This window comes from Topomyia yanbarensis, chromosome 1 (assembly GCF_030247195.1).
Source record: "Topomyia yanbarensis strain Yona2022 chromosome 1, ASM3024719v1, whole genome shotgun sequence".
Lineage (NCBI taxonomy): Eukaryota > Metazoa > Arthropoda > Insecta > Diptera > Culicidae > Topomyia > Topomyia yanbarensis.
In genome coordinates, this window is record NC_080670.1 from 57,960,969 (window position 1) to 57,980,456 (window position 19,488).

At 38.8% G+C, this 19,488-nt stretch overlaps 1 protein-coding gene across 4 annotated transcripts in view; it reads left to right on the plus strand.

The window, feature by feature from the left end:
* LOC131677701 (calcium-activated potassium channel slowpoke) overlaps positions 1–19,488 on the plus strand; it is a 226,900-nt gene that overhangs the window by 175,346 nt on the left and 32,066 nt on the right. Inside the window, exon 15 of one of the 4 annotated variants that reach the window (XM_058957671.1) lies at positions 9,672–9,722. The exons of the other annotated variants lie outside the window; for them this stretch is intronic. Coding sequence (XP_058813654.1) covers positions 9,672–9,722 — 51 coding nt within the window. The remainder of the gene's footprint in view (positions 1–9,671; positions 9,723–19,488) is intronic. 4 annotated transcript variants of the gene reach the window in all.

A 19,488-nucleotide genomic window follows, 5' to 3' on the forward strand; every position in this document is an offset into this window, starting at 1 on the left:
GTTTTTAATTTCTATATGACCAGCCTTTAAATTCAGTAACACTCACCTACTTAACGAAATTGCGACAGTTTCGCATTTGGTGGTGATAGTTCAATTACCTTTGAATATGTATCTTTATTTTTCAAACAAATTAAAAGCTTGAAATTGATGTCTGTTTTCTGTGGTTAGTTTTTCAAGAGAATATCAACTCGTGTAATTCGAAACCATTACCTGGTGGAAATAAAAAAAATTCCATTAGAACGTATCTTTACCATTTTAATTTTGTTAAAAACCCTTACCAAACAAAAACATTTGCTTTCGGTCCGCCATTTTGTTTTTCTTGTCAGGCTTCGTTTTACAACCCACTACTTACACCCACGAGATGGTTGAGCTTATTAGCTATTCATATAACTTGAATATGCTTTTCTAATCATATTCATATTGACCGCGCTGGATTCAAATTTATTGGATATCACTGAGGTTTAACATGAATTTTGTGTAACATTCATATGTATTCATATAAATTCTACATAAATAATTGTGGTCTGATTCATATGACAAATCTAATAAATACAAAAGATATTTTCATTTCAGTGTAGAAGTTGCACCGAATCGACGATAACATCTAATCCAAAAAAAGAGCTGCGATCGTGGCGCCTTCAGCGGTAGTACGTTAAAGCTTGCAATGTGCACACATTCACTACCAGATGGCGAATCGATGGGCACTACTGGCAGAAATCTCGTTTTGGTGTTAGATGTTTTCAGCTATTCTTTTCTACTTTTTATATGAATGCATGGTAGTTGATATGATCAGGTATACAGAACAAATACTGTCATCGTTTCACATGTTGACATTTTCGTAAATTTGTCGTTCTATTAAGAGGAGGGTTAGATTGATTCGGTAAAAAACGAAATAAATTTAAAAAAAGTGTTTTGTTGATACAGATAGTATTGGTATATTCGTTTAGTTACCATATAATAATGCAACAATTGAACAATATTTTCTCAAATTTTCATTGCTAAATTTTGCAAAATTGAGCGAGTGACAGGCGCTTCGAAAAACGTTGTACATCATAACTCCAAAACTACTGGACCAAATTCGGTACAGTATTTGTCTACATAACTCCTTAGGAAACTACGGAAAATCCTTTCGATTTCAGAATATTCCGTAACACTTTGCAGCCAAAAATCAGATTTTCGATCAAAAAATCGATTAACATGTTATTGTAATAAGTTTTTGAAAAATATTAGTTTTTAAAAAGGTCTCGTAGTTACATGGGGACTTCAGGGAAGAAGAATTGTGTAGAATTTCGAACGATAGTTCCCTGTAACTCACCGAAATTTCAACATTTTGCAACGAAAATTTAGGAAAATATTGTTCTAATATTAAGGAAATTGACTAAATAGACTAACACTTTCTTTATCGCAAAATAAAATGATTAAATTTTTTTGAATTCAATAGTTTTTTTTGCGCTTTAAGGGGTTATATACTAAGTTGGAACTCAAATTCAAAAAATATATTGAATATTCTGAAAGTACATAATTTTGAAAATATTTGTGCAAAATTTCATCCAGATCGAGCACTAGATTTTAAATTACAGTGCGCTGATTCTTCCACGCATGAAGTTAACACAAAACTATAAACGCAATTATCTCGGAATGAAGTTTTTTGAAAAGTACCGTTGCGGTGAACATGATATCTCAAAAACTATTCATCCGATTTTCATAACTTTTGTTTTTGAACTCGCGTAACGGTTCCTTTATCATATTTTTTTTTGGATTTTTGCAATGAATGCAATGCAGTGCAATGAATTTTTGTTTAAAACTTGGGACACCGAAAAATTCAATTTTATTGTCGTGTTTATTTGTAAGGAATTTTTTTATTGGGAAACCAATCTGTTCAAGTACACGACAATACATTTTTTTCAATAATTTTTTTAGTTTTTGGATTTCATTTGAGCGGTTTGGCTTGGAGAGCGTTCACCGCACACCTCTACCAAAAAACACGCTTAGGGGAATGGGCCATAACTCCGACAACCTTGAATGTTTTTTAAATTCAATTTTGTTCTATCTTCGATAGTACTACCAACCAACGATCTTTCGCTTTTTGAAAAAAATTGCATAAAATGCTTTAAAAAAAATCATTAACTTAGCTCACTTTTTCGCCACAACTTTGCATATAACCCCTTAACTCGTCATTCGCCCTATTAAAAATGTTTTTTGCACCGAAAATACCTTTCTACCCCCTTTAACAATTGTTTTTGTTTGTCATGGCCCCTAAAAACTCCGTATAATTTTGCTCACGTATACTATGTAACTGATTAGGGTGGCTCGTATTATGTCATTTTCCAACATAACATATTTTGAGTTACTTTAATGCTCCCTAATGACTGTATATTCTATAACCGATTGCTTTCTTCTCAGTTTGCGGCAATGTGTTAAAAATTTGTGTGGAAAATTGAGTGGGAAACTGTTTTTCTTGCTATTTCTGTGATTGAAAACCCAAAAAAATAACACTGCAGCCAGAGCATGAATAACATTTCGGGAAATTCTTACTAATTATAGAAACTATAATTAAAATATATTTTCAGCTCTACCGAAAACTAATCAGAATAAACGCAATAATTAGCTTTCTCGGAACAAAGGGTTTATAAACGTTGTTGGAACACGAAGGGGTTTGAATCGTACTGGATTTTGAAAACACTACAAAGTGACGCACAGTGATCTCACAAAAATCGGACAAAACCTTAAATGTTGTCCGAATTTGATGAAAAGACTAGCACTTATCGATCTCCAAAAGTATTGAAATTGTGTTAACATCATGAAAGTAAAAATACAAATGCATCATATCTCGAACTGTTCTGTTATTTTCTACAATTGCACTGTAAAACAATGATGAAATCAGTGACCTCGTTCGATGAATTATTAGCGATCGAAGGAAACAGTAATGATTCGAGTCAAGCGCTTCAAAAATGTTCAGCATTATGGGATAAAAAATATTAATAGACTTTCAAGAGGAGCAGAAATGTTTAAAGCTGTCCACGTTATGAAAAAATTCGTTAGACCAGCACTAGGTAGAATTTTCGGATGAAACATAGAAACACTTGTGGCTTTCACTGTCCCAGAAAGCGCTGGAAATTCGTTGCCAAACAAAGAGTTTCTTGCTTCGGTTTTGTGACAAACCTGAAGAGGAAGCTTGGGAGATAATTGTCCTCTTTCGAAAACTTATAGGCACAGTAGAAGATGCTTCCGTAGTAGGGTCATCAGATTCCTACTGATTAGTGAACAAGGAAGCGTATAAATTAGTAGAGACCGGTTGCGGAACGCGTTGAGAGACCACGTGGAGTCTCCTCACTGTGTGAGACACTTTCTGACTAGTAGCTATATGACCAATTGTTGGCAATAAAAGCAGTTTATGACCTGCAGTACAAAAGAACGAGCCCGGTCCATAAGGACATAGCTTGGCAAAGGCGAAAATCATCCAAAACAAGGTCGATTGAGTATAAAATATTTCCTTGTCCACAGCGATCTTTACTGAACGCAATTGCTTGCATTCCAGAACTAGCTCTGGTGTCTTGAAAGCAACCAAAACCGAATTCTGTACATTTACGCAGTTCGGCCCCGTTTCGGTTAGTACGCCATCGATTTATACTTCCCGTGCGGATACATAGACACAATACTCTTGTGTGGAAAGGTTGCAGTAGGCAATCTTGTTTGCCTGCTCTAGGTCATTCACAATAACTGTCAGCCTATAGAGCCGAATCACAGTAATATCGGATACGACCGAGTATTTCTGTGTCAAATATCAAATCTTCATTACATTCAAAATCAAACGATTAGATTTTGCTCCGAAAAGACCGGTCGAACTATGTGGGTATTCGTTGTAGGGATGGCATGGGAATTGTTGGACTTAAATTGAATTCATCAAACTAATCTCTTAGGAAACATCCGATAGTTATTACCTGGTGGTTATTTTGCACGCAGCCGTCTGTCAATAGTGACAAGAACAATGTCCACACTAAACTTGTATTACAAAACGACACACCAGAGCGAAATAAGAACTAGAACGGTCGGGATCTAACAAATCTAATCTAAAGTTACTATTTATGGCAGCGTTGACATTATGCTGAGCTGTACATTCATTGCGCTGATTTTTTAACATGACAGAAATAGTGATCTTTATAAGCCGATACGCAAAAAAAATTCTCACTCTAATTTCCATACAAACTTTAACCGTGAATCGGGAAGACGGAGAGCAATCTATCACTTCCAAAATATGTACCGTAATTTGGGATTACAAAAGAAAATCAAAAGGTGCTGTACTCTCCAATCAGGATTATTTAGATTTTTTGTTTTGCGAAAACGCTACTAACTCATGAATACGCAGAAAAACAGAATTTTCATATTTTCTATTTCCGTTTCGTTTATACTGCTATGATTTTTACGCTTTTGATGGCTTATATTTTCGAATATGCATTCAATGAGTGGATGGATCGAACATACCTAATGAGTAAAATTTACAATAGAACAAAAAGGAGGCAAATAGAAAAGTATATTAACTCTTCCTCTAAAAAAAATATCCGCGTACACATTTGACAGTTTTAAGATGACATTCGGATTCTTGCTGGTTAACTAATTATATAACAAAGAAGTTGGTTGACCTGCAAGACCAAACCACTATATTCAAATAGGTCTTTAAACAGAAAATGTAAAAAAAAATCTTTTATTGTCTAATTCGTTACTTTCTAAAAGTACCACTAACGCTTGCTTCAAAAGGCTGCGTCAATTCTACGTTATGATGTTTCATACGAAAAAGTAGGGAAATGTCGTTAGGGTTGGGCCACTGCCTACGCTGGTCCTCAGCCATTTTCTCGTATATGACACGTGCTGCCAGCCGTGCGACAGCGTAGAGCTACTGTTTTCGATAGAGCCGCCGCCCAATATAGACAGTAACCCAGCCCTGACGTCATTCCCCTACCAACATTTTTTGGAATCCTATAAGTACGTTGGTCTATTTAAAAACACTGAGAACAGACATATAAGCTAGAACAAACTTTCCCCTGTGAAAACCTGTGTAAACATTTTAACGAAAATACGTTGAAAATCACCACCACCATACAGGTTTGCATATGTGAATCAACATTGTATCCAAGTTTTCATGCAAGGCCTGCCCTGCTGTTGTCATTTCAAAGCGTCAGTATTATTTCTTACACAAATTGAAAACTTTATTTGTATGTCAGTTCTCAGTGTTAAAAATGAGATAATCCAGCCTAAATTTAACCAATTGGCTAAGAAACAGAAAATTTTGCGGTCGAAATTTGAACAATTTTCATTCAGTCCTGCGAACTACATCCGACGTCAAAGTTCAGTTTTCCAGGAACTAACTACTTGTTGAGTTGAGACAATCTTATTATTTATGTATAAAACACAGATGTGTTTTTCAGGAATACTTCCAAGTCGATCGTAGTTCAATAATGCTATACTTATATAAGCCATATCAAAAAGTAGTCGAGATCTACTACTGATAGCATAAAACGATATCTACTACATCAACTATGTAAAATTCTAGTAAAATCGCCAACAAATGAAAAATTGATTTCATTTTTCTCATTTAGAGTTCAGTAGTATTTCATTTTAGGGGAGTACTAGAATGGTTATAGGAGCATACTAGAATTCCTTTTAGTGGAGTACTAGGATGAGTTTAGAAAACTACCAGAATTGTGTGCAATGGATTTAGGAGACTACTACAATTATTCTAAAGGTGAACTATAATAGTTTCAAAGTGTACTAGAACGGGTTTGATATGTGCTAAAATTCAGGGGTGTACTCGAATAATTTTAGAGAGGTACCGATTAGGTAATATATTGGATTGATGGTGTGCTAGATGGTAACTTTTCAGATGAACTAGAAAGTTTTTATGGATGTACTACAATTATTCTAGAAGAGCATCACTGTTTTAGGAATGTTCAAGAATCATTATAGGGGTGGGTGTACTGCAATGGTTTTAGGGGAGCACTAGCATCAACTAGGACAGACTATCAGAATTGTGTTAGTGGTGCGGTAGACTAGTTTTAGGTGTTTTTCATTCAGTTTTTGACTATTATATTTTGACAGATAACGTATAGAGTCTAATCATGTGGTACCCGAGTATTGTGATTATAGAGATGCACTGCTATTCTAGTGATATACTAGAAAGCATTTTCTAGTAAGGGTGTACTAGAATTATTTAATGGGAGCACTATACATATTTAGGGATGTGCTGTAATGGCTAAAGAGATATTAGAAAGATACTAAAACGATTTAAGGAATGCTCCTAAAAGGGATATTATAGAACAATTTTACGGTAGTACTAGTATGGCTACATAATTTTTTTTTATTTGTAGAAAATAATTTTCCACCAAAATTATAGTATCCGAAAAGGTCTTTATGCGCCCTACGATATCATTTAGAAATAATGAAATCATAGACAGAAGTTACAATCATTATTTAATACAGCAAATTAAGGAAAAGAATGATAACTCAAAACAGTGGCGTAGCCAGGGGGGGTTTAGGGGGTTAAACCCCCCCCTCCCCAAAACAAAATTAATTGGATTGAAAAAAAATTTATACTGACGAATTTAATTTAATATTCCACGAAATATTTTTGGAAAAATATTCTCTGATCACTACATTGAGAACTGTGTTTAAAGCGTCATGAGAACTTTTGGAAAATTGTGGGAAGGGGATCTTGTAACTTATCTCTTAACCAAAATTTCATAGTTGTCAAATTACTTCAATGTAAAATAAAATAACTGTCTGAATTATTATGAGCTCATTTTTGGAAAGATGCTTCAAAATATGGATTAGAGACAATTTTTCGAATGGGAATCTAAATTTGAATAGGTTGATTGCATATAAATCATAAGCTTGTTTTAACGAAAACTTGCATACATTTCAACATTTGCTGAAAATGTATTTTTTAGATTGTGTAGAGTTTAGACAACAATTCAATATGGTTAACAACAAGAATAACATTTCAGAAACTAGTTGAAAGCTGGTGTAATTTTGTCTCTAGCAGGTCAGGATCGGTTTTATGAGCATTGGATTTTTGTTGTATTATCAACTATATGAATAGCCTCTTAGCAGGATGCAATGAATGGCGTACTAAAATTTTGTGTGCTACGTACTGCAAGTTGTGAGGTTGACTAATGAAGAAAAGTAAAATTAATGCTCGATAAATTTTTAACGGTCTCGATCACATTCATTCGAAACTGCCGATGTTAAGTAACATTGAAGAATTTCAAAACGTAAAACTGTTCATCTGCTGATAGAATAATTTTGACGGTTAATCCTCCTAGAAGTAATTATAGAGAAGAATTACTCTTCAAGCAAATTTAGGTCGAGACTTAATGTCTTCAGCAAAGTTTTCGAAAGTGCTATTTCAAACAACTTTGTCAAAGACATAAATATCCCACATATTCAGAGTATCGAAATATAGTAGTAGAAAACCTTTACAACAAGCTATTCTGAAATTACTGTATTTGATAAATCTCTTCTGCGGTAATTAAATAATAAATTCGCATTGCGTTCAAGGTGCCTTTGAAGCTTACAACAAAATAAGGGAACTGGATTTAAAACAAATAATTCCCAGATATTAAAAGGACTCAAAAACGCAAAGAGTGATTCTTTTTCAGGAGCTAGCATCAATTCGGCGCTAGCTTACTCCGCCCACCAAGTTAGTGTCGGATTCTGATGAGATGAAGTCGAAACGCAAGTTTCAGTTCCATCCATCCATTAATTTAGTTGTTCTCAACTCGCAATGATTGTTTCAAACAATTTTATCCGTAGCGCAGAAAAAAATAGTTTTCACCTAAACTTTTCTTCACTAAGGAGAAATATAGCATGCCCAGTCCATTTAAATCCCTATATGTTGAATTCATGTAGCCTTCATATTTTCAACAAAATTGTTCGAAATGACATTATCAAAAACTTTGCTGAAGGCACCATGTCTCTTAATATTTTTGAAAAATTAATTCACCATAATTACCTCTATGAGAATTAAACACTAAAATTTCTATATCAAAGCAGGTGCTGTTTTATGTTGATAACTTCCCGAAGTTGTCAAACCTTCAAAGTCAAGGATTATTATATTAGGTGATCTTGAACGTTGAAAATTTTTTAGATCATTTATCCCACTTTAAAAGATCGCAATTTTTTACTTCATTGACATATTATACAAGAAAATAATCTATAGATGTTTGAAAACTGTTCCATGTTGATCCTTCTTGTTTGTAGACTGGAATGATGTCTGTTATACTTATGTTTTTGAGTTTTCAATAATTTATCAAACTCATATTAATTTTTAAGATTTTTTCAAAAAATTTGCGATTTTCATCAAAACCCCCTCCAAACCAAATTTTTGGCTACGCCACTGACTCAAAACATTATTTTAGTACATGTTCGGTATTCGGAGTGATTTTACCTAGAATGGCACCTATTTTAAAGTGGTTTCGGCAACACATACTGTTTTTCGAAATTGGACATCCTATATATAATCTGGCAATCAATGCCAGTGCTCGACTAACGAATCCAAAATCTGCCTTCAACGCGCCCGGTGGAAATTATTCACCATCACGCGTGCAGTAAATGTTTTCAAATGGAATTTGATACCTTTGGAAGCGAGAGTTGAGCAAAAACATAGCAAATTGCCGTCTAATCTCGTTTACAACCGCTAGAAATCGCACGATTCGAGTAGTAATTAAATAACGAATATTCCGCAATTGTGTAATATTATGTAAACCCTTAATAATAATAAACCAACGCGCGTCGAAAACAATTGCAACCGGGATTTGACGGTAAATTGAAAACAACAATGTAGTTAGTGACTAAAAAAGTACTGAGAACACATAACTAAGCGACAAAATTAAATCAATGTTTATAATTTGTAGTTCAGTTCTTCAAAACTAGCTCAATCTTTAAAAATATTCATTTAATTTCCCAGTAATTAATTCTATCGCCAAATTTACTTTTTATTTAAACATGATTTTGAAGTTAAATTAATCTTATCGCTAACCGCTTTCTGTTTTCGTTTCGCCTATAAAACCCACTCTGTTACTGAGATACTTACAAATACTTTGCTTTCGATCGATGTACGCGCAGAACTCTGCTGTTAGGTCAGACGAACCGCGTTAGGAAACGCCAAAATCGCGTCTCGAGTATAGAACAAATACAAAACCAACAGAACACACTCACCATACACCGAACAAAAACATGCCAGCGCCATCTATTAAATATACCAGACGTCCGAAAAAGCAATGTACCTAGTGTAACAGTATTTTGAAAACAATAAATAGCCAGAAAGAACAAATAGAGCAGGTAGTCATCGCTCGCCGGGGTTGTGTATGTATGTTCAGTAAGTCAACCATTGCCCGAACGACGCGTCATTTCGCCAGAGCGGGATGACCTTCGGCAGACCTTCCCTCGTCTTATATCGACCTATTGACATCATACATGGTTCATCAATCACACCTAATTTGGTACTTCTTTTTTTTTCTTTGTTCATCCGTACGCTCGGTAACGATAACAATTTCGGTCTGTAAACAATACACCTAATACACTGTACTGTGCGCCTTTTGATACTGTTCACCAATCCAAATTGCCATTTCACAATAAAACAAAAACCACGAAACGTACCGTAACGCCAAAAAATGCAGTGGCGACGTTTCGAAAGGGGGTGCGTGCGATACAAATGGTGGGGCGTGCAAGTACGTATATATCGATTAACTACCATCTACTACCTCTACTATTACAATCCCATCTCCCTTATAGATCAACAGTTTCACGTCGTGGTTTATCGTGCTCTTTATTTATTTTACTTCATTTTTTTTCGAAACAAAGTACTCTTTCGGAAAGTTTACGAATGAATCCTAGAATAGTGTCCGCGAGTGCAGTGTCTGATGACGCGTGTAACTGTGTTATGTTGTCGTTGTTTTTTGATTTATTCTATTCTATTTGTTCAAGAAAAAATAGTAAACATAATTTACCAGTTTCGTTTCTCGACGTTGTCCTGTGAGTCTTTTGCGTTGCGTGGGTGTCGTCGTAGTGAAACTTTAGAACAGGTCCTAGCGTTAGTAGATGTTATGTTAACCAACTACCTGGCTGACAGATTGGGAGAGGTCACTTGCATCGATTGTTTGCGATGTGCTATACCTAGCTGCGATGTTTTCGGGAGGATACATGACGCATCTTGTTAATAAGGAATTTGGTTAATATCACAAGGCAAGAAGCTTCGAGCTATGATCAGGGTTGCCAAATTCATAGTTTTTTTTCTGTAGAATCACAAATTCTACCACATTGGCTGCAGTGACAAATAACGATAACTGCGGTACGTCACTTCTGCTGACAAAACCGGTCACGGATGATGTCTCGCAAGCACATAAGCTTTGATTGCTGGTGATGTATCGAAATATGGTTTAGCCAGCAAGTCCATGCGCTATACTTTGATAAAATACTACCAAATGAGAAAATTGAATTAGAAGCATGTTGTTAATGAAAAGCCCAATACCTATAACTTTAGTAAGTCATGGATATGCGTTTCGACTTAATATCATCAGTCTCAAATTTTGGTGTATTTATGGGTTAACATTACTACATCTGGTAAGAAATTTACTCGGTTCACCACCCTTTTTAAGGTACCCTTTGACATTTGGCCAATATGTTTGGGTGGAATTGGGCAGGTGCGTTTATGTTTTTTTTTGCACAACATCCATCTCATTGTCGCGGTACCGCTTAAATACCTCTCGGCTATAATGATAGCTGGCCATCTTCCGTTCTCGTCATTATCCCAATTCCCTGTTGCTACTTCGACATTGAGTATGTTTTCGCGATCCAATCTCTCATGCCCTTCCGTTGATACTACTGGATATCATCAACAAGAGTGATGACGCATATTGCCTCCCACGATACGATTCTGTATGTACTCGCGACTCGCGTGTCTGTGAATAGAATCGCGCTGTACAGCTTAACTCGATGTCGTCTAGTCTCCAGCGCAGCACCCCAGCTTACAACACAGTACCGAAAATGCTACATCTGCCAGACAACGCCGGTTACTGCTTTATGGACCACCAGTGTTCGGCATAAGGCGAGCCACCGCTTTGGGCATCTTTACTGCATTCTTGCAGATATTATCGACGAGGTTATTGAAATTTATCCGATCGTCGATCATATCTCCTAGATGTTCCAGTACGTATTTGCTATGCTTCTGACGGTGTTCTTACCTCTTGTGCAGCTACTGACTAGCTCCACCACCGTTTTGTGGTGAGCTAGCTCTAACTTGAATCCATTGATCCAGATTTCAACTTTGTTAGTGGTCCCCACCGCCAGAAACTATTTCAACCTCTTGCAGCGTCTCGCCAGTTATCGTTAGAATGAGGTCATCCGTAAAACCGACTATCTTGACTCCTATAGGCATCTTCAGTGTTAAATCGCCATTATGCATCATCCCGATTCCATATTCTGTTTTCCATCTGTAATACAAGGCAGGGCTTGGGTGGATCGCAACAGCTTCCGCTCGACAACGTGGGCACGTTGATTCTTCGCCAGCATAGTCAAGATATCGTCGCCATAGATGATAACCGGTCTAATATTCGTTTTGTAGCTGGTTAACTTCGTACAGTAGCGTATTCGATTCGATAGAAGAGTTTTCTCGGAGCTCCATGTAGACACGATTAACTGCCGGAAAACTGTTCCGAATTTTACTGGCATTATCAGCGTTCATCCAAAAGCTTAAATATACGGACTCACTGCGATCTTCTTGGTCTCGGACGTAATATTGTTTTCCTTTCAACCTCTCGCTCTCATATAAGCCATTTTGCTCCTGTTTCGGTGTCTTTCAGCTACCACCCTTATCGCGATCTACTGTGAATTTTCCGGAGGTAGATTTCTCCTAATGCCGATGTTCGTTTCCGTGAGCCATTTAGCTCCCCGATCTACTCGATCTAGTCTTCGGCAATTGCCCACTCAACGGGCCAGCCAGTAGGTGCTGAAGTCTGCCCACCGATTCTGGGTGAAGTGTAGCTTCCGGTTCACTGGCGCATCAACGACATACTGCTAGCTATTCGACGCGATCTACTCGCTCCAATGCGGCAGTGAATCTAGCCTGCTCACGAGCCACCTGGTAGGATGCGATTTGTGGTTTCACGGAGGCTTTCTAACCGAAGGCGCTATTATACGGGTCCCTTCGACACTTTTTGTACATCTCGGAGGGTATACTCGTAATCAATCTGTTGACAGTATGACTAATATACTCGCCGTGGCACATTTTTCGAAGATATTGTCAACGGTCACACCATTCGAACTTCTTTGAACCTAGAGTGTTCTGACGTCTTTTGCACGTCCACACACTCCGGGTAAAGGGATGACGAAGCATGTCCAAAACGATACAGGTATTTCCGGAATCCCACCTTTGCTACCGCTTAGTCAACAAGTCCACTCTGATCAATCTCCTTGCATTTCGTGTATTCCTCCGCAGGCAGCATTCCACGCTGGATTTTTTTCGGTTACTGACTCGCACTACCTTCGTCTTGTGGTGAGCCAGTTACAACTTGACATCAGCCATCCAGGTTTCCATAATGCCTATTATCTCTGCCGTCAACATCTCCACTTCCTAGAGGATCTCGTCGGTTATCTCAAGACAACGCCATCTGCACAGCTGATCTCGACTCCCCTGTGCAGTTGCAGTGTTAACACGCCATTTACTTTATATTCCAAAGCGTTGAACCAAGCATGTATGCCTGGGGTACACCCGCCGTGACCCTAATCGACCTCTGCCCCATGTTCGTACCTGTACTCGTTCCTGCAAGTAATTCTTCAGAACTTTGCACAAATTGTTCGGGATCCACATTCTGTGCCATGCTATGGCGATAGCCACCTAGCTGGCGCTGTTGAACGCGTTCTTCACGTCGATCGTAACCACGGCACAGTAGCGATTACTTCTCTTTTGCTTCGATCGATGGCTGTGCGTTCACCATTGTGGTCCTTCCGAACTGCCTCTGAGATAGTTCGTTCTCACTTTCAGCGTAGTTCGTCAGCCTGTTAAGAATGACCCTCTCCAGAAGTTTACCAAGAGTATCCACCACATAGGCATATAGACTGCTACGATGCTGTATCTCCTGGTTTTGGTAGCAACACCAGCATCTATCCGGGAAATAGCTTTCTTCCATGCATTTCTGTAGAACAATCCTGAACATGCGCTGAAACGCCAGCATCACGGTCTTCAGTGCCACGTTGGAGATACCGTCAGGACCGAGAGATTTTTTCGCTTTCAGCTCTTTCACCACTATAAGGCGCTCGTCATTAGAGATTCGATTGTCACCCATATTTCCACCGTCTGCATCAACGTACGGTACATGTGGACATGCGGTTGAGTCGTGTTTCGAGAAAAGACCCTCTACAATAATTTTCAGTTTGTCAGCGTACATTTCAGTTAGCGTCGTTGGACTCTTGATCTTGGCCATCACGATACTGCAAGCATTGCCCCAGGGGTTAGCGTCTACTTCACTGCACAGCTCCTTGTAGCAGATGCACTACTAAGCGCTATCTCGCCTTGTTTATAAGTGGCCCTAGCCGCCCGGAATGCCACCTTACACTCTTCTCTGACTGCCTCAGATCTTACTCTCTGAACGCGTCTTCTGGTTTTTAAGCAGGCAGCAGGGAGGATACTGGCCTTTTGTTCCACCTATACGCTGGACACCGAAAGCTCATCGGTATTCGAAATTGGAGCGAGACTATCAGCACGAAGGTTTTCCACAAAAAAGGTCCGTATCAAAGTCCTTTTTCCACTCCCGCTCACCAGTCCTCACTCTCCGCGTTATAATGCAATTCCACTGACCAATGGTGTATTGGATCGCCTTGTGGTTGCTATGTGAGTACTGCTCACTGACTCACCAATTCATGTTATCCATCAGCGACGTACTGCAGAATGTTACGTCAATGATGGATTCCCGGCCGTCATTACGGAATGTGCTAGCGGAACCTTCATTGCACAGCCTTCGCTCCAGCTTCGCCAGGGCTTCCATCAAGCTGTAACCCTTTTGCGTTGGTCATCCTGCTACTCCACTCCACGACCCAAGCGGTAAAATCTCCTCCTATAACAACGAGCGTTCGTCCGACTAACTAGTCGGTTAGTGCGTCCAGTGTCCTATTGTACTGCTCTGGTGTCTACCGTGGGGTAGCATTACACCTACATACGAATACGTCGTTGAACGTAGCGATCACGAATTCTTCGTGTGCTATCCACCACCTCTTGGACAGGAAGACCGCCTATCACTTGAATTACCGCCATCCACCACCCAGTTGCAGTTGTAGGGAGGAACACAATACGGCTCTGCAATAATTGCAACGTCACACTTCGACACATCTGTTCATTGCCAAAACAGTTGCTGTGAAATATCGTGATGATTGAAATCAATCTGGGTTATCTCCAGCACCATTGATCTGCCTTCGCCTTTTTGTACACTGGGCATAAGAAGCCTCCCGTCATGTGGTCCGTTTCGACCTCATTTGTGCAGAGCAAGCACTTCGGTTGCTTTGTGCAATCTCTAGAAATGTCCCTTCTTCCCATATTATCTGCAAAATATCATATAATCAGATCTGTCCGGGCCTCTACAGTTTCTTGCCTGATGGCCCAAAAACCAGGAACTTCAAATACTTCTCCGTTTGTCTAGTAGCTCTAGAGATCAATCGTGTCGAGCACACCGACCATCCGACTTTGATCTTACCGGTCGACATAAACTGGTTAGCTGCGGTTGGCGATAAACATATCACTGCTGTCTGTTTGTCACTGTGTGCCACAGTGCGCCTTCCTCAACCTGATTGATGTCTGCTCTTTCTCCAGGTTACATAGCTCTATTAGTGCGCTCCTCACTTCGTCTTCCATTGTGATCTCGTCCAAATTTCTGCACTCGACCACTGCTTCCTGAACTAAAGCTCTCACATTCGCTTCTCCTCCCACCGCTTCTGCCACGAGTTTTCGATAGGTCGAGCTCTGGATCTTTCTTCAGATCGAACAGCATCTCGCATTTCTGAGTACGCCTGGTTGTTACTGCGTTCTCCCCCAGCTCCTTCAGTTTGGGATCCTCTGTCATCTTTTTGAGGATCGCAGCGTGCGTCACGGCGTTGTTCGCTTTGACGAGTAGAGCGTGTCACCTATACCTCTTCTGGCGCGGCAGAGGGTCTTCTTTCTTCTTTTCATATTTTTATTTGTATTCCTTCTCCCTTATAAGGTTCGTCAGTCACTCTCCATTTGTCGACTGTTACACTGTCTTTCACCGACCTTCTTGGGCTTCTCTGCTGAACATCACTTGTGCATGTCTCTCTTCCGGTTTTTAAGTGTGCATATCCGACTGACTGTAGTTTGCCGTGTTTATCAACCTTCCGATGCCAACATGTTCTGTACACCGCCACAGTCCGGCAGCAACTGAAGGAAAGACAGAGAAGAACAGTTGCTTTTAAATCAAACCGGTGTCTGCATGGTCCAAATGGGTAGAAATAGATCGAAAAGGTGGGATTAGAATTTCGCTTTGCGGGTGGACTACAATTAAGAAATTAATGTGAAGCTGGAACGTTCCTGGTTATGCCTTGCTTTATCACCTACAGATGGCGTTAATGTAGCACATTTGATCAAATTCAAAACACTTTGAAAGATTGAATCCTGCTGCTAAGCCGATCATTCGAATAGTCATCGTGTAAAAGTATAAAGGCTAGCTGACCTAAAATGTACCAGATAGAATAAAGCGTAAAAAATACATGAGGATAGAAGGATATAATGTAGACTTACCGCATAGGTGTGTGTCAGCTTCTTTCGTCCGCTACGTGTCTGTTTCCGTGGTTAGAGGCTCCGGCACGCTCCATGTACAAGGGTTAGCACCATTCGAACGTACACTGATTCGGCAGAGCTCCAACTTTCCAATTCGCTCCCACGCCGTACAATGACAGCGGTACCTGAGGAGAACGCCACTTTCCTCCACGTTTCAAAGTAAAAACATTTGATTCCATCCGCGTGCACGACTTTTAGCACGGCTCCTCGCGAACGAGCTGCAGCACCAGACTCGGCGATATTCTAACTAATCTGAACACGCGGCTTTGCTGCTTTCGAAAGCTCCCGTGCTGCCGTTCTCCGGCGGCTGTCAAACTTATCACTAGTGGGGTGCGTTCACGCCTGTCTGCCTTTTTACTACGTGCTATACGCTCCACTCTAACACCTAATTATTGCACTTATATTTACGTTTTACCTACTTTAAACGTACCAATTGTGCGGTCTATTCATTAGTTGGACATTACCCATGATCTGCAAACCGGATTTTTCACAAGTTGGTCGTCAATGGTAGTACTAAATATGTGACCGACCATGTGATTAATTCTTGGGATGGTTGGCTTAAAATCGAGAAGCCGAAATTCGAGATTTTCAAATGACGCTGAGTCTAAGAATACCTGATACTCAAATAAATAAATGGCATATAATGGATGCAGAACCTATCTAGTCAATGGATATTGAGTATCAAGTATCAGAAACCTTGAAATCCGGACTCTAGGTCGGGGAAATGCAGCTGCAGGATGCGTCATAACTCCTCCCGATACTTCATACAGCTACACTTTTGTACAAATCTATATTAATCGGTCGACCGAACTTTACATTTCAAGAGACGCCTTACTAGCTTGCCTTCACTATAATCGCCAAAGCGAGTTTATATTTAAAATTTCCAAAATGTCAAAGCAAATCTTTTCATTGAAACAAGTGCCTAATTAACTCTTGGTTGGTGGTATATTGGATTGTTTTTCCAACATTCCAACTAATACAGCATGTACGTTAACAGCGATTTTTTTCAATTACAAATTTACGTATCTAACAATGAGAGACTATTAGTTTACTTTCTCATTTGTTTATTACGGAACCATTACAAAACTTTACAATTCTTTTGGAGAACGGCTTGAATAAGGATTGCATTTGATCGCTTATCATGCAATGATTTAAGCTACAAACATACAAATGATTCAAAAATTAACAAAAAAAAAGTAAATAAACAGTAGCGGCCATTGTTAGATGTTTATTTGAAAAAATACTTGACATCCCTCTGTCGGAATTTTTTCTGAACAAATCAAGTGATGTCACATCATCGTAACATTTATTTTGATGAATTGGAACTGTTGGCCGTCTCGAGATGTAGCAATGCACAGAAATTGTTTTGAAATTCGTTTTGACGAAGATTTCATTAACAATTCAAATACAAATTCCAATGTTTTAGATAAGCTTCGTTCATATGACTAGGGCCAGTTTGCTGTTTAGGTGTTGTCTTCGTGAATGTTAGTGATTGAGTGATTACTGATTAATCTGTGTCTCTTATATATTTAGTCTAAATTTGTTGTCAGTTTTCATTGTTTCAGTACCAGTTAAAATGATATTTCTGTATTTTTTCACCAATCATTGACACCCCTATCCACCAGCCATTCTTTTATGTTTGTTTCATTATCCACATATCACCAGTACCACTCTGTGACACGACGTTTTATCTGTGGTAGCAAGCTTTTCCTGTTATAGATGAACAAAAAAGTATAGTCAAAAGTCGTAACCGGACTATTTAGAGCTAACTAGTGCTAACCTTAAAACAACAGAGACCGAGTTCATTTCCAGCCTATGTTCACATATCTTTTTCTCGACACATTTCATCGCTCATTCCTCAGTTTTTGCTCATTTTGTTTATGAATGTTCCCAATCGACTCCAAGCTCCCCTACATTTCCTGTAACCGATAAATTGTGATTTCTAACAACTTTCTTTACTTTCTACTGAAAACCATTGTACCGAATTTGACGAAAAATCGTATCTTGGGGCAATAAATGACTTATACATACAAACAAAACATGTACTAAATAAATCAAATAGCTGAAGATTTACTACACTCAACACGTAAGTTTGTTAGTTTGTAGAGCAAATAAACTCACACATACACACTCATACGAAACGCAGGCCAAGTAGAGTAGAGAAAATGCGCATAAACTTCACCTACACACACGGCGAGAGAACGCCGAACGGAGCCGAAACTCCGCAAGAAAGCCTAACGCCACTACCACCACCACATTCAAGTAAACAGTAACGAGCTTCGTCGTCCTGTGTTGTTGTACGAGAACGACCTTGCGCTTGTGCGATTCTGTATGTACATCAAAGGCTTTCTTAACGTGCTGCGAAACAAGTGAACCTGTATTAGTGTTTTTCAGGGTCCCTTCTATTAGCGTTTGGCTTATTTGTAGGAGAATCCAAGTGAGCGCTAGTGCAAATGGAAAATTGTAACATAATGAAACCGAACATAATTTATTCATTATTTCACACACACACGTAGACACGATCACTGACTTTGTTCTAATATCAGGAGGTTTCATTCAGTTACAGTGTTACGGACTTGAGAACAAAAAAAAATCTTAGCAGTTCGACCATGACAAGACTTGGGAAAACTACACGATTGGCGTTCTTAAATACTTCATGACCCAATGATCACTTAAAAACTTGACGCCTTAAGAGCTGGAGAATTTAAGTACCTATATGAGAAATCGTGATCTCAAGACATTACTGGGATGCATGCAATCTTTGAGACAATCATTTGAAAACTAAAAGACTTGAAGGGCTCAATTTTGAAAATTTAAAAAATAGAGGACTTGAAGAATTATTAGATTAATTTAGACTGCACATATCGAAGACCTGGGACTTCACAACATGATAACTTGGAGGATTACTTGGTGATTTAAGAACTTTAGAATTTATAAATTTACCAAAATAAAATTTATCACGAGAACGGCTGTTATTGATAGATTGTGATTTTTGTATATAGAGACTCAATTGGGTTTTGGAATTTACGTACATCCGTATATTCAGCAAATTTAGAAACTGATGACAGAGAAAAGTCTCATTTGTGTACCTATTTTCAGGCGAAATATTTACCAAGTCTTAGCAAACCTTCGTCACTTTTATTTAGATCTCAACAACAAAACAGGTTCGGCTGAAAACAACTGTAACCACTTAAAATCTGTATGATCCCGAGACCTGGAAATCATTGAAAAACGCTCAGACTGGAGAACCTTCGATCTTCAGAACATGAGAACATCATGAGATCCTCATGCGTTCAGCTGATGAGTGCTTCAAGCATTAGAGCTATCTAAGTCACGACTTGAGAACGTCAGAGCTTGACGTACCCAATGTGGTATATATAGGTGTGGCAGAACGCCCGGTTTGCTGATGTTGGCAACCAAAAATATGTAACCAATATAGAAGCACAACGGGTCGACGTCATAGCGTTAACATGGGTCAATGGGAACGGAACGAACGGTATGACGAAAGCAATTCGATTTATTCTGAGATCACTCACAACACTCATGTAAGATTCACCTTACGAATATCAAAGTGCCATCTTAGCCACACCTGTATAAACTACATTGTGACGTACCCACTTCTAGAAGATATCAAGACTAGATGACGTAAAGACTTG